The 15,190-nt window shown below is 47.9% G+C and overlaps 1 protein-coding gene across 2 annotated transcripts in view; it reads left to right on the top strand.

The window, feature by feature from the left end:
- PSD2 (pleckstrin and Sec7 domain containing 2) overlaps positions 1-15,190 on the top strand; it is a 44,047-nt gene that overhangs the window by 25,556 nt on the left and 3,301 nt on the right. For both annotated transcript variants that reach the window (XM_045818804.1, XM_045818794.1), the window contains exons 9-15: positions 7,390-7,479; positions 8,602-8,645; positions 9,700-9,890; positions 10,063-10,133; positions 10,553-10,710; positions 11,549-11,693; positions 12,917-13,060. In XM_045818804.1, coding sequence (XP_045674760.1) covers positions 7,390-7,479; positions 8,602-8,645; positions 9,700-9,890; positions 10,063-10,133; positions 10,553-10,710; positions 11,549-11,693; positions 12,917-13,060 — 843 coding nt within the window. The remainder of the gene's footprint in view (positions 1-7,389; positions 7,480-8,601; positions 8,646-9,699; positions 9,891-10,062; positions 10,134-10,552; positions 10,711-11,548; positions 11,694-12,916; positions 13,061-15,190) is intronic.

Here is a 15,190-nt window from a genome sequence, read left to right as displayed (position 1 = left end):
AAGCAGTGGCCCCTGCCCGGTGCTTTCCCGCTCTCTTCCCTGCCTCGAGGCTGCTCCTCAAACACCCCAGGCCTTGCGTGGGTCTGTGGCCAGGCTGGTCACGACTCTTTTCTGCTGGGAGACAGAGGCTGTGGGAGGGTCTGAGGGTCAAGGGCAGGTTAGGAGGCCCTGTGGATCCAAATGGGGTAGGGGACAGAGGGATGGGCACTTGGAGGTCCCACGTCATCCCCCTCCCTTTGGCTTTGGAATGACCCAGGTACTGGTTTCTGTTTTTCCTTTTCTTTTCTGGGTACATGTCTTTTTGCCTGTTGTTATTATTAGTTTCTAAATCAGATAACTTACCTGGTCTGATTCACTTCTTGGTAATTTGTTGTCTTGCTTTTCTGTCCAGAGAGAGAGCAGTTTTAGCAGGTATTTCACGTGGACTAGAAAGAAAGTGTGTTCTGCAGTCGTTGGTGGGAATGTCCTATGCACGTCAATGCGGTCGAGACTTGTAATTGTGTTGCAAGCATCTTATATCTCCTTAGTGATTGTTTTTATTGTGGTAAAATGTACATAACACAAAACTTACCATTTTGACCATTTTAAAGTATACAATTCAGTAGAATTAAGCACGTTCACATGATGTGCAACCGTACTATTCTCTGGTTCCAGACCTTTTCGTCACCCCGAGAGGAAGCCCTGCACCTGTTAGCACTTGCTCCCCGTTCTCTCCTCCCTCCAGCCCCGGGAAACCACTTATTCGCTTTCTGTCCCCAGGGCTTTGCCCAGTCTGGGTATCTTGTGTGAACGGAACCACACGACATGCAGCCCTTCATGTCTGATTTCTTGTAGTCAGCAGAATGTTTCCAAGGTTACATGAAAAAGTTCTGGAGATTATTTGCACAACAATGTAAATAGCCTTATCACTACTGAACTATACACTTAACAATGGTTAAAATGGTAAGTTCTGTACATTTTGTTGTAGCATGTGTTGGCAGCTCATTCCTTTCTACGGCCGAATAATATTCCACTGCAAAGACGTACCGTATCTTGTTTACCCAGTCGTCTGTTGCTGGGTATGTGGGCTGTCTCTACCTTTAGGCTATTGTGAATAGTGTTATGAACATTTAAGAACAATTTTTTTGTTTGTATACCTGTTTTCAATTCCTAGGAGTACATGAGTTTTGTCAAAGGGTAATTTCGTGTTTAACTTTTGGAAGAATGGAGACACTGTTTTCCATAGTGGCTAAAGCGTTTTAAATGCCCACCAGTAACATATGAGAGTTTCAATTTCTGCAAATTCTCACCAACACTGATTCTCTCCCCACCCCACACAAAAAATTATTGCTGTCCTAGTGGATAAGTTTTGGTTTTGATTCTCATTTCCCTAATGACTAATGATGTTGAGCATTTTTAAAAAAGATTTTACTTATTTACTTTTAGAGAGAGGGGAAGGGAGGGAGAAAGAGGGAGAGAAACATCAATGTGTGGTTGCCTCTCACATGGCCCCCGCTGGGGGACTTGGCCTGAAACCCAGGCATGTGCCCTGACTGAGAATCGAACCAGCAACCCTTTGGTTCTCAGCCCGCGCTCAATCCACTGAGCTACACTGGCCAGGGCGTTGAGCATTTTTTTTTTATGTGCTCTCTGTCAATTTGTATAGTTTCTTTGGAGTAATGTCTATTCAAGGCCTTTGCCTATCTTTTTGATTTGTAAAATTTTATTTTAAAAGTTGTGGTAAAAATACCCATAACATAAAAATTTATCATTTTAACCATTTTTAAATGTATAGTTCAATAATGTTAAGGCCATATTTATGTTGTTATACAAACAATCTCCGGAACTTTTTCATATTTCCTGAACTGAAACTCTATACTTGTATTACCTTTAACTTTTTGAGAAACAGCCATACTGTTTTCCAGCACCTGATCTATATCCCATTCCCACCAGCAATGAGCAAGGGTCACGATTTCTCCATATCCCTGCCAAGTTGTTATTTTTCTGTATTTTGATAGCAGTTATCCTAAGTGGTGTGAAGTGCTATCTCGTTGTGGTTTTGATCTGCATTTCCCCAATGACTAGTGATGTTGAACATCTTTTCATGTGTTTGTTGACCATTTATGTATCTTTTTTGGACAAATGTCTGTTCAAGCCTTGTGTCCAGTTTTAATTGGGTTGTTAGTGTTTTGTTGTTTAGTTGTGAGAGTTCTTTATCTATTTTGGATTTGAGAGTTTTCCCCCATTCTGTGGGTTGTCTTTTTACTCTCTTGATAGTATCTTTGAACTTTTTTAAAAAATATTTTACTTATTTATTTTTAGAGGGAGGGGAAGGGAGAGAGAAAGAGAGGGAGAGAAGCATTAATGTGTGAAAAGGTTGCCTCTCACACGCCCCCAACAGGGGACCTGCCTTGCCACCCAGGGAATCCTACTGGAGACCTTTCAGTTTGCAGGCTGGTACCCAATCCACTGAGCCACACCAGCCAGGGCTGACTGTGCCTTTTGATAAACAAAAGTTTTAGATCTTTATGAAGTTCCATTTATCAGTTTTTTTCCTGTTTCTTGATTTTGGTGTCATGTTTAAGAAACCATTGCTAAATCCAAGGCCATGAAGATGTACTCCTAGTCTTCTAAGAGTTTTATAGCTTTAGCTATTACGTTTAGATCTCTGATCCATTTTGAGTTAGTTTTTGTACATCGTGTGAAGGAGTGTCCTCCTTCATTCTTCTGCTTGTGGACATCAGTTGTCCCATCACCACTTGTTGAAGAGGCTATTCTTTCCCCATGGGATGGTCTTGGCACAGTTGTCAAAAGTCAACACAAAAGTGGGTTTATTTGTAGACTCTTAATTCTGCTCCATTGACCTATATGTCTATTGTTATGCCATTGCCCCTCTGTGTTGATCACTCTGGCTTTGTAGCGAGTTTTAAAATCAGAAAGTGTGAGTCTTCTAACTTTGTTCTTTTCCAAGATTATTTTGGGATCCCTTGCAATTCCGTATGAATTTGATGATAAGCTTTTTTATTTCCATAAATATAAAAAGGCCACTGGAATCTTGATAGAAATTGCATTAAATCTATAGGTCAGTTTGGGGAGTTTTACCATTTTAGTTATATGAAGTCTTCCAATCCATGATCACAAATTGTGTTTCTGTTTATTCAGATCTTCAGTTTCTTTCAGCAGGCCTTTGTAGTTTTCAGTGTGTGAGTCTTCCCCTTCCATGGTTAAATTCATTCCTAAGTATTTTATTCTTCTTGATGCTATTGTAAAGGGAATTGTTTTCTTTCACTCGATGATAGTTCATTACTAACATATAGAAATGCAATTAATTTTTAAAAAAGATTTATTTATGTATTTTTAAAGATAGGTGAAGAGAAGGAGAAAGAGAGGGAGAGAAACATCAATGTGTGGTTGCCTCTCATGCACCCCCTACTGGGGACCAGGCCCACATCCCGGGCATGTGCCCTGACTGGGAATCAAACCAGCTACTCTTTGGTTTGCAGGCCCGCGCTCAGTCCATTGAGCTACACCAGCCAGGGCAGAAATACCATGAATTTTTGCGTTGATCTTATATCCCGCAACTTTGCTGAATTTGTTTATTGGCTCTAAAGTTTTTCTTTAGATTCTTTAGAATTTTCTAGTATAAGATCATGTCATCTGTGAATGGAGATTTATTTACTCATTTATTTTTTCCTAATTGCTCTGGCTAGAATATCCAGTACAGTGTTGAATAGAAATGGAAAAGTGAGGGTCCTGCCTTGCCCCCAATCTTAAGGGAGAAGCTTTCAGTCTTGCACCATGTGTACCAGGTTAGCTGTGGGGTTTTCATATGTGCCTTTTATCGTGTTGAGGAAGTTCTTTTCTCTTCCTAGTTTGTTCAGTGTTGTTATCATGAAAGGGTGTTGGATTTTGTCAAATGCTTCTTCTGCCTCAGTTGAGATGATTGTGCATTCTGCCCCACCCCATTCTACTAATGCAGTGTATTACGTTCATAGGTTTTGTGCATTGAACCACACTTGCATTCCTGGGCTTTATTTCACTTGGTCACAATCCTTTTAATATGCTGCTGGATTCTGTTTGCTAGTATTTTGTTGAGGACCTTTGCATTTATAGTTGTAAGAGATATTGTTTTGTAGTTTTCTTTTTCTGTGACGTCTTCGTCAAGTTTTAGTGTCAGGGTAGTGCTGGCGTTATGGAAGAGTCAGGAAGTGTTCTCTTTAGTTTTTTTGAAGAGTTGGAGAAGTATTGGTGTTCATTTTTCTTAAATGTTCGGTGAAATTCACCAGTGAAGCCATCTGGTCCTGAGCTTTTCTTTGTTGTGAAGTTTTGATCATTGATTCGATCTCTTTACTTGTTATAGGCCTGTTCAGATGTCCTGTTTCTTCTAGAGCCAGTTTTGGTAGTTTGTGTGTTTGTAGGAATTTGTCCATTTTATCTAGGTCCTCCAACTTATTGGCCCTAAGGAATTGTTAACTAATTAATTGTTTAGTATTCTTGTTCTTTCTGTTACCGAGAAAGCAGTGTTAAAATCTCCAACCAAGATTGTGAACGTCTCTTTCTCCTTTTGGGTCTATCAATTTTTTTTGACTCTGTAATTAGTGGCACATGAATTTGGGATGCTTCTATCTTCTGGTGGAGTGACCCTTTACCATTATTCATTGTCTCTGTCTCTAGTAGTATTTCCTGTCTTCAAATCTATTTTGTCAGATATTAGCATATTTATACTGAAGTTTTTGTTAGTGCTTGCATTTACATATTTTCCTGTCCTTTGCTTGCAAGATTTGTGTTTCATTATATTTGTTTATTTAATTTTTATTTCTTTATTTTTAGAGGGGGAAGGGAGGGAGAAAGAGAGGGAGAGAAACATCCATATGTGCTTGACCCTTGAGCACCCCCTACTGGGGATCCAGCCCATAACCCAGGTATGTGCCCTGACTGGGAATTGAACCTGCAACCTTTGGTTCACAGGCCGGCACTCAATCTACTGAGCCACACCAGCCAGGGCATGTGTTCCATTATATTTAAGATGTATCTCTTGTATCATACACTTAAAAAAAATCAGGTCTGATAATCTTTGCCTTTTAATTTGACCATGTAATGAATTACCAATGTATCTGAGTTTAAATGTACCAGGTTACTATATGTTTTCTCTCTCTTTTTTTAATCCTCACCTGAGGATGTTTTTATTGATATTTGTGAAAGAAGGGACAGAGAGAGAAGCATCGATTGGCTGCCTTCTATACGTGCCTGGACGGGGACCACGGATGGAACCCACGACCTAAATATGTGCCCTGATTGGAAATCGAACCCCCAGCCCTTTGATGTCTGGGATGGCGCTCCAGCCAACTTAGCCACACCAGCAATGGCAAAATACCCTTAAAGCCCTTTACCTCCTTTTATTGTCCTTTCAACTTTTACACTACTGTCATCATGCATTTAACTGTTATATATTTCTATATATTTTATTCCTTAGAAAACATTATTATTATCACTTTCCACAATCGATATTTATTCATTTAGATCTGGCCACCCTTTTTGTTGTTCTTTATTTCTTTCTGCTTCTCCTTGCTTCCTTCTAAGATAATTTTTCTTTTGTCTAAAGAACTGCCTTTACTATTTTCTTTCTTAATTTCACTTTTTTGAAGTATGACTGGGATGTTTCCCAGGGCCCCTCGTCCTTGGTGAGTCCTGAACTCCAGTTTTTGTCTTCCAGTCCTGTGAGACCACGCTCAGCCTTTTAGCCACTGCCTGTGAATTGGCAGGCGCTTCAAGGAGGAAAGCTGCTCCTTGCTGTGCTCACCTCGCCATAGTTCCCTCCTTTGCAGGATCTTTACCCTTGAAGTCCTCACTGCTTTTATATTCCCCCCAATGCCTTCACCCAGATGTTTTATTAATATTTTGACCAGCAATTGTTTCTCCTGGGAGGGTTCGTCTGCAACAAGTTAGTCGTTGTTACTAGGACGGGAAGGTGCCTGGTTATTTCCTGATTCCACACTCCTGCCTGATGGCTGAGGAAGGTTCGCTGTCTGTGGAACTCAGACAATATTATCAATGTTGTCCTATACTTTTTAATCATGGACGCACACATAAGTGCCTATATATGCACATACATACACACATATACACACATGTACATGTAAAGCATACACATAAACATGCGAAACACACTATATCAAGGCGCACATAGGGTGTAGAAAATTCTTGTCAGCTACATGTAAAGCCTTGTATCATTGTTTTCTGTGGTGTATGAATGTCCCATGTGACGTTAATAGAGTCTGTGCTAAAATGGTGCCAACATCAATATATTTGGGGAATTGTCCATGAAATCCTCTCCTTGGAGACATTTAACACATTTAAGCATGTTAAAAACTCTGAGACATGTAAAAAACCTTATTTGATTATGAAATCCCTTTTGAGGGGAAGAGCTATTCCATTGGTAGGTACCTCTTGGGAGACACTGCCGTATAGCAAACCTAAATCCACAAAGTCCTATACCAACGAGTGTCTGGTGTCCAAGGGTCCTTGTCCTCACAAAATGAAGTGTCATCCAGTGTTTCCTCAAATGTGGACACAGCAAGGAGAGTCTAAAAGTATCAGATGTTTGGGGGCTGGAACCCCTTTGCTACTCAGTGGGTAAAAAGAAGGCAGAACTTGGGGTGCACTTATTCCCAGCTTTTCGTCTGCTTGTACCTCCCAGAGGAAAACCATTTCCTGAGGTTCCTGTGCTCCCAGCCGAGCTCAGCATGGGGTATAGACGGTGGGAATTGATTTTTGGTTTTCATAAGACCAAACTCTCCCTCACTTCACCTACCTCTTGGAGGTCTTGCCGCCCCTCTGTGCAGGTGAGAGGGTGAGACAGTTGTGACGGAATACAGAGCTTCTGCTCAGGAGCCAAGAGGCCTGGGTTCAAGTCCTGGTGCTGTGTGACCTTGGGAGAGTTAACCGTGGAGTAGCGGGTGAGAGCATGGGCTTCGGTGTCAGACACACTCAGCCCTCCCACTTCCTTGCTGTGTGATCACGGGCACATCACCTTCCTGCACCTCGGTTTCCTTACCTATCAAATGGGGATAGTAATAACAACCACCTCACCTCCTCCTTGTTGTGAGAAGGAAACAAGATAATGCATGTCAAGTTCAGTAGCTGGAACATAGCAGGCACCTGGCAAATGTCAACTATTATAATGCTTCATTCAATCTGACGTCTTCATCTGGGCTTGGGGAGAACCTCAACCTCTCATGATGCTTCAGGGTCGAATAGAATCTTGAATGTAAAAGAGAGTTTCGTAAACTCTTGGAGACAAAGGAAGTCCTGCCCTTGATGCCGCCTCATCCCTTCTGGCTGGGCAGGGCAGGAGTGGGACCACACCAGCCTCCACCCCTGCCCTCAGGCAGAACCATTTCTCCATTACAGAACATCGGCAAGAAGATGTCCTGCCAGCAGTTCATTGCCAACTTGGACCAGCTGAATGATGGCCAAGACTTTTCCAAAGACCTGCTGAAGGTATAACCTGCTAAGGGTCCCCATGCCCCCAGTTGTACCAGGGTGGATGGAGAGGAGAGAGATCTCTGCCCCACTAAATCCTGATATTTCAGATTCTTAATACTAGAGTCAGGGCCACTATGACTTTGGGACAGAGTTCGAGGCTACCCAACTCAGTGTTTGACTGTTAAGTGTTCCTCGAGCCAGGCAGAGCAGTGGGCTTTGTGAGATTTGTTTTGTGAGATTTGCTACATCATTGTTATTGCTGTCATGGTAACCACTGATACTGCCACCAATGGCCACAGCTGCCATGGCCATCACCATGACCTTTACCACCACCACCACCACCAACTTCACCATGGAGAAAAGCCCACTCATTCCTTCAATGTCACCAGGAATTAAGGGAACCTAGTTTTCTTTTGAGGCTGAAGCTCAGGGTAGAACTCTGGCCTTTCAAGCCTGCTCAGTTCTTGGCCTTTAAGGAAGAAAAGCAGGGTTTTTTTTTGGGGGGGGATAGAAGATGAGTTTAGTTTTAGATAGTGGGTTTGAAAGGCCTGGTGATACCATCTAGGCAGTTGGATAGTGAATCTGGAGGTTAAAAAATAGAAGATTGTCTCCATTACTCTCTTACCATAATACTTTTTCTCGCCATCAGGAAGCACTTGTTAAGAATGTATGTGTGAGATCAAATAATTCCAGTCCTGCCACCCACCTACCCACTTCCCCCCGTCTACTCATGTACCCACCTACCCAGCCTCCCATGCATCCGTCCTTTCATCCACTCACCCACCAACTCACTCATTCACCAGCCACCCGCAGAGACATCCCCCACACCCTTAAATACTGCCCCCCACACTCCACACCCAGTCATCCATCCACCATCCACCCATTTCCCCACCCACCCACCTACCCAGCAACCCATCTATCTACTCATACTCCAATCTGTCCACCCAGCCATCCACCCAATCATCCACCCCAACCCCATTCACTTGCTCATCCAACAAACAAGTATGAATCAAACATCCACTTTATCCCACTGGCTTAAAAGTGCTCCCTCACTGCATCCACATTGCTAAAGGTAGATGGAGATATCTTCAATTTTTTTCACCAGAAATCCTCTCTTTCTTTTTACCCCTCTCCCAGACCCTTTACAACTCCATCAAGAATGAAAAGCTGGAGTGGGCCATGTGAGTAGTGCCCATGGCACAGGTATGGGGAGAGTAAGTCACTGGGAGGGGGAGTGACTGGGGGTGCAGGGAAGTCACTCCTGCCACTCTCCATGGTGCTGATTTCTCCCAACTCAGGGCCACATTGACACCAGTCCCGCTAGCCAAGCACCTGATGTTGAGTTCCCTTTTGGGTTCCCGTTTTCTGTCTTGATAAAAAGCATGCAGTGTTTACACTACTATGGAATAGATTGAACTGTGACTTTAGTTCTGTGATAGCCACACTGGTTTTCTGTACTTGGGATACTGCCACTATTTTTAAATGATAACTCTTCCGCCTTTGGGAAGTAGGGAGTCAGGAGGCATGAGTTTCCTTGTGACCCCAAGAATATGACCATATTTAGGTGGCAACTGTTCTTGGCAGTGGGGAGGGGCACTGCCCCCTAGCTTCTTTCCCTGTGAAGGCAGTGGGTTCTGGAGGTGCCCAGCCATTTGGAAAGGGGTATGGTGACCCTGCTAGTTGGTGAGACTGAGAGGCTCTGGGGAGAGTGGCTGCCCTGCGCTGCTGTGCTCCCCAGGGCAGCCTGGGTCTTTGGATCTGTGTAGAGGCCCAAGGCAGGGATTGTTAGGAATCTCAACGCCATGGGAAAGAGCTGGCGTTCTCCTACCAAGGCTCAGTGGGGATCCTCATCTGCTGGCTGCCCTCCCTCTGGGACATGGGCAGCCACTTCCATCTGCCCATAAGTTCCTGATCTCTGGAGCTGGGTTTTTAGGGTTGAAGGCAGGAGAAGGAAGATCAGGAATGAGGTCTGGAGACAGTAAGGTCTTCAACTTTGTGATCAAGGGTGAGGATTAGAGCTTGGAGGTAAAAAATCAGAGGTCAGAGGTCAGAGGTCAGAACTGAAGACTTGAGGAGAGGAGACGAAGGTCTGGATCTGTGATCTGGAACTGGAACCTCCTCTTCTCTGCTCTTCGCCCTGACTGGCTCCCAGAGGAGAGGTTGGGGGGAAAGGGCATGTCGACGAGGGGCTGAGGCCTCCCTGGAGGTGGTTGCTCAGGCCCAGTGCTTTCCCAGTGATGAGGATGAACTGAGGAAATCCCTGTCAGAGCTGGTGGATGACAAGTTTGGGACCGGCACAAAGAAGGTGACGCGGATCCTGGATGGTGGCAACCCCTTCCTGGATGTCCCACAGGCTCTCAGCGCTACCACCTACAAGCACGGTGTGCTGACTCGGAAGACTCATGCCGACATGGATGGCAAGAGGAGTGGGTGTCAGGCACGGGGAGAGGCATGGGGAGGGCTGCTAGTTCAGTTGGGTTCCACCCCCTCTGCTGCTCCTCCGGGGCTGCACACACCCATAGACGTGTGGGGGAAGCAGGGGAGGAGGAGATATTGGGGTGGGTGGTTGTGGCCACACTACCTGTGCCTCGTCCTCAGCGCCCCGTGGGAGGCGTGGCTGGAAGAAATTCTATGCGGTGCTCAAAGGGACCATCCTGTACCTGCAGAAGGTGAGGGACTTACTCAGTGTCCTTACCCATGAAGGGCCAGTCATTCCTCCATCCAGCCTCTGACTTGTGGTGCCCAGAGGGTCCTGGGCAGGACTTGGGGTGTAGGCAGGTAGGTGCTGGGTCCTCCCCAGTCAGGGGACTGGCTTGAGCTCAGAGAGGAGTCCTGTAAGTGCCCAGGGACTCAGAGGATACCCAGAGTAAGGGCTGTTCAGGCTTCTGGGATAAACTGGGGTGCAGGGAGGAGTGCCAGGAGTGATTCTAGTTGGGGTTGGCATGGCATCACAGAGGCAGGCATTGAAAATGGAGGAAGCTACATGGACAGAGGGTGGGGAGGGGGCTGGGGAGGGTGGAGGAAATGTGTCTGTGAGCCAGAGCCTGGCCATGACAGAGGCTGGCCACCCCCCACCCCACCTGTTCAGGATGAGTACAGGCCTGACAAAGCTCTGTCTGAGGGTGACCTGAAGAATGCCATTCGCGTGCACCATGCTCTGGCCACCAGGGCCTCTGACTACAGCAAGAAGTCCAACGTGCTCAAACTGAAGACAGCCGACTGGAGGGTCTTCCTGTTCCAGGCACCGTAAGTAGGAGCGGGAGCCCCTCGCATCCCCCTGGACTCAGGCCTGCAGCCTGGAGCCTGCACTGCACCCCTCTTCTCATGTGCTTCTGCTTCAGGGCGGTTGCCTTCAGCTCCCCCTCCATGAGCACGTCCGCTCGGCACAAACCTACAGCAGGGTCCCCCGCAGTCGTGGTTTCCAAGTGTGGTCTCCTCAGCGTCTCCTGGAAACTCGTTAGAAATGTGGTTTCTCTGCCCACCCCCTACCCCAGACCTGCTGAATCAGAATCTCTGGGGCATGGGCCAGCGATTGGGCTTTAACAAGTCCCCCAGGTGATCCTGATGCACGCCGAACTCCCCCCATATGGGGTGATGGAGTCTAGGAACCATCCTTCACTTCCAGTCGGGGTGGGGGGAAGGGGTGGGAAAGACTCACCCTACAGTTTCTCTGTCCCGAACCCCATCTTTCTACGACTTCGCGTTTCACACGGAAGAGGCTAGTGGACGAGCTCTCAGGATGGGCGAGTGTGTGCCCGGCTAGGTTGTGAGGACAACCAGCTGCCTCTAATGACCCCCGGGGCCAGCTGGCTCTAGGATCTTTCAGCTCCACGGCCATTAGCTCTGGACATGGCAGCTTTATTTTCATCTGAAAATCCAGGTTTTCCTGGGAACTGGGACAGAGGGGAGCTCCTTCCACCATGTGACCAGGCCCATCTGGCCCTCACCCCCCTTCCGCCCTCACTCTTTTGCCTGCAAACACGGACGTATTTGTGCTCTCTGTGAGCCAGGCTAGTGCTGGGTCAGGAAGACGGAGTTCCATCTTGAGAAACTGGTGTCCTTTCCCCTCCCGTCCTGTTCCCAGGAGCAAAGAAGAAATGCTGTCCTGGATCCTGAGGATCAACCTGGTGGCTGCCATCTTCTCAGCGCCAGCCTTCCCAGCGGCTGTCAGCTCCATGAAGAAGTTCTGCCGGCCCCTGCTGCCCTCCTGCAGCACTCGCCTCTGCCAGGTACACGCGCCTGGGGCCTCAACGCCGCTGCCTCCCCAGGCTGCCTCCCCGTGCTGGGCCCCCTCATTCAACCGCCCTCCCCTCAGCTCCCGCACAGTGCCCCGGGCTCAGAGACTAGGCGAAGGGGCAGCTATTCTCTCCACCCCCGCTGCGCCCCACCCCCACTTACAGACGGGAAGACCGAGGCCACGCACAGGGCCGGCCGGCTGTGCCGTGGTGGGCGGCAGGGGTGCGCTTCCGGCCAGTGGCAGTGTGTCCGGTGGGGGCATTGCGGTCTGCGGGCAGCACGTGTGTTTGGGCACGGAGGCGAGAAAATCGGCGAGTCCTAGACAGCCAGGGGTAGGGAGGCTCGGCTGGCCCTTCGTCCAGTCATCCACCCTTAAACGTTTATTTGTAATTCTAAAAAAGCTCCAACACATCCATACTCCAATTTTTTAGTGTGTTTTTGTTTTTGTTTTTTGCGGGGGAGGGTAAGTGGAGGACCACTGCTAGAGAGCGCAGGGGGAGCTCCTTCCTGCCTTTGCCAGCGGCAGGCCCTTTTCCTACTGGGCCCTTGTCCTGGGTCTCTCCACGGAGCTCCTTGGGCTACTGCTTATGCCCAGAGTCCCTACACATGCCCACTCAGTGCACACACATCCATGCCACACACGTGTTCATGCACATGCACACACATGCACCCAGCCCACTGCCCACGTAGCACGAAGTGATGTGGCCATACTGGGGTGGGCGGGAGGGTGCAGGCCCTTGTCTGTGTGCCAGTGTCTCTGCCTGTCTTTCGTTGTCTTCCCAGGTCTGTGACCACCACATATGTCTGGCATGAGTGTAACGGAATGTGTGCATTGTATGGAGCCAGCAGTAGCCGAGACTGGGCTGCCCTTGGCCCGGAGTGTTTGTGTGCATGTGGGAGTGTGTACGAGCCGGGGGTGTGTCTGGGTGATTGTGTGTCTGTGTCGGGGAGTGTCCATGCACACACACAAGCTGCGGGTCTCTCTTCCCCCGAGCCCGCTGGGAGGTGTTTAGGAGAGCTGATGCCGCCGAGAGCAAGGAGGAAGGAGGAAGGTGGAGTGCTCCTTCGAGTCTGGAGTCTGGCCTTACCCCACGTATTGATGGCCCTGTCCAGGCCTCAGTTTCCCTGTGGTGACGCAGGTCCTGGCAGGACAGGATAAATGCATCCCTATGACATCTCAAGAGTGGACTTCACAGCCCAGGACCTGTCTTTGCAGGAGGAGCAGCTGCGTTCGCATGAGAATAAGCTGAGGCAGGTGACCGCAGAACTGGCTGAGCACAGGAGTCACCCGGTGGAGAGGGGCCACAAGTCCAAGGAGGCGGAGGAGAGCCGGCTGAAGGAGCACTATCTCACGTTTGAGGTGGGCCCTCTGGGGGACAGATTGTGAAGGACAGGGCTGGGGCCAGAGGAGGCCAGGTTCCCCTGTTTCACCTCCCACCACCACCGTCATTCCTGAGCCAGTAGCTCCTACTTTGGGGGTTCCCCACTTTGTGGCTCCCCTGAGGCAATCTTGGACCATGCATGGCCTCCTGTAGGCCAGTCTGCACAGTTCAGATGTCATTTGTCAATCACACAACTGTGCCCTCACTTGTGTCTCTCATAGAGCACCAGCTGGGCTCCACCAGACACCCCCTCCCCGCTCACCAGCCCTCCCAGCCTTCTCCAAGTCCCACTCGCCTCCACTGCCCCGAAGTTCCAGCTTCTCGGGAAGCTTTCCCAAGCAAGCTACGGGACTCGCAAGCCCTGTCCACGTGACTTTCCCTGCTCTGTCTCATTTTCCTCATTCCCATGTTTCTTAAGCAGAAAACTTCATCTCTCCTTCTAAGCTCTCCCTTCTTCTGTCTTGTCTCTCTCTGCCCACTACCTGGACTTTGCCTTACGACGCTTTACAGATGCGGCTGTCAGAGTGTCACCTTTGATGGGTGAAGGATGGGGGTTGGCTTGAGGGAGGAAGGCAGGAACCGCTTGTCCATTTCGGACTGGCCTTTGGACAGCCCTGCACATGGGAGTGGACAGACAGACAGGGAAGCCCCCCGGAGCAGGAAGTCAGCAGTCTCAGTCTCTAGACTCCCACACTGGTTTCTGTCGAGGTGTAGGGGAGAGGGGAGAGCTCCCAGGCTAGATCCTGGCCTTTTGAAAAACATGAAGCTTTGTAGTTTTTGGAAGTCTTCTCAGATCCACTCTGTCTGCAATCAAAATGGCGATGGCAAATGCTGCAGTGGACTGATCTCTGGTGAATTGCCAGGTGCAATTCTTACCACTTGTCTTGCATTGATGGATTTAATCCTCATATGAGCGCTGTAAAATGAGTTCCCATTTTACAGATGGGGAAACTGAGGCTTGGAGCAGTCAGATCACTTGCCTGAGGTGCACAGTTAAGAAGTTCAGGAGCCAGGATCCTCACCCATGCAATAGATGGGCAGATTGCAGCTGCACTGCCCTGGCCTTTCTCACGGCTGGCTGGCTTGACGGGGTGGGGGGTGGGGGTGGGGAGGTGAAGCCTAGCAATGAAGGGTCTTTCTTTCCATGTGCCTGAGCTGAGCAAGAATAGTTTCCTGTCTCTTCCTCCCTATTTCTTCCAGGACCCCAGGCTCCCTCGACTGCGGGGAGGGCCTGAAGCTCAGGGTCAAGGCCCTCAGACCCTGTCCAACCTCCTCCTACATGTTTCCTAAGTCACAAGCCGTTTAACAGCCTGTGAATTTACCTCTCTCTTCATGCCTGCACAACGCCGACATTATTGGATGTTTTAATCTTCTCCAATCTGATAGGTTTAACAAGTCTTGTCTTATTGCTATTTTAATTTGGATTAAACAATTTTAATTGTGATAAAATACACATAGCATAAAATTTACCATTTTAATCATTTTAAAGTGTGTGGTCCAGTAATGTTGTCTGTTCACACCATGGTGCAACCAACCTCCAGAACTTTTTCATCTTCCTAGACTGAAACTCTGCCCCTGTTAAGCCACTCTCCAATCCGCCCCTGCCCCCACCCCCACCCAGCCCCTGGCAACCACGATTCTACTTTCTATCTCTATGAGCTTGATGACTTCAAATAAGTACCTCTGATAAGTGGAATCACACAGAATTGGGGGTTTTGTGACATTACTTAGTATAATGTCCTCAAGGTTTATTCATGTTGTAGCACATGTGAGAATTTCCTTCCTTTTTAAGGCCAAGTAATATTCCATTGTGTCTACATACCACATTGTGTTTACCCATTCATCTGCTGGACCTTTGGGTTGCTACCAGCTTTTGGCTATTAGTAATAATGCTGCTATGAACATGGGTATGCAAATGTTTCCTTGAAACCCTGCTTTCAATTTTGGGGGCTATATTCCCAGAAGTGGTATTGTTGGATCATATAGTAGTGCTATTCTCTGATTTTTCAGAACTAGCCACACTGTTGTCCACAGTGGCTAGACACCACTTTACATTCCCGTGAGCAGTGCTCGAGGGTTCAATTTCTCCACGCCCTCACCAACACTTG

Source organism: Phyllostomus hastatus, unplaced genomic scaffold, assembly GCF_019186645.2.
Source record: "Phyllostomus hastatus isolate PE091 unplaced genomic scaffold, TTU_PhHast_1.1 phas_contig_150, whole genome shotgun sequence".
NCBI classification, from domain to species: Eukaryota; Metazoa; Chordata; class Mammalia; order Chiroptera; family Phyllostomidae; genus Phyllostomus; species Phyllostomus hastatus.
Note: the sequence above shows the minus strand (reverse complement) of the source record. Positions and strands in the feature narration are given on the sequence as shown.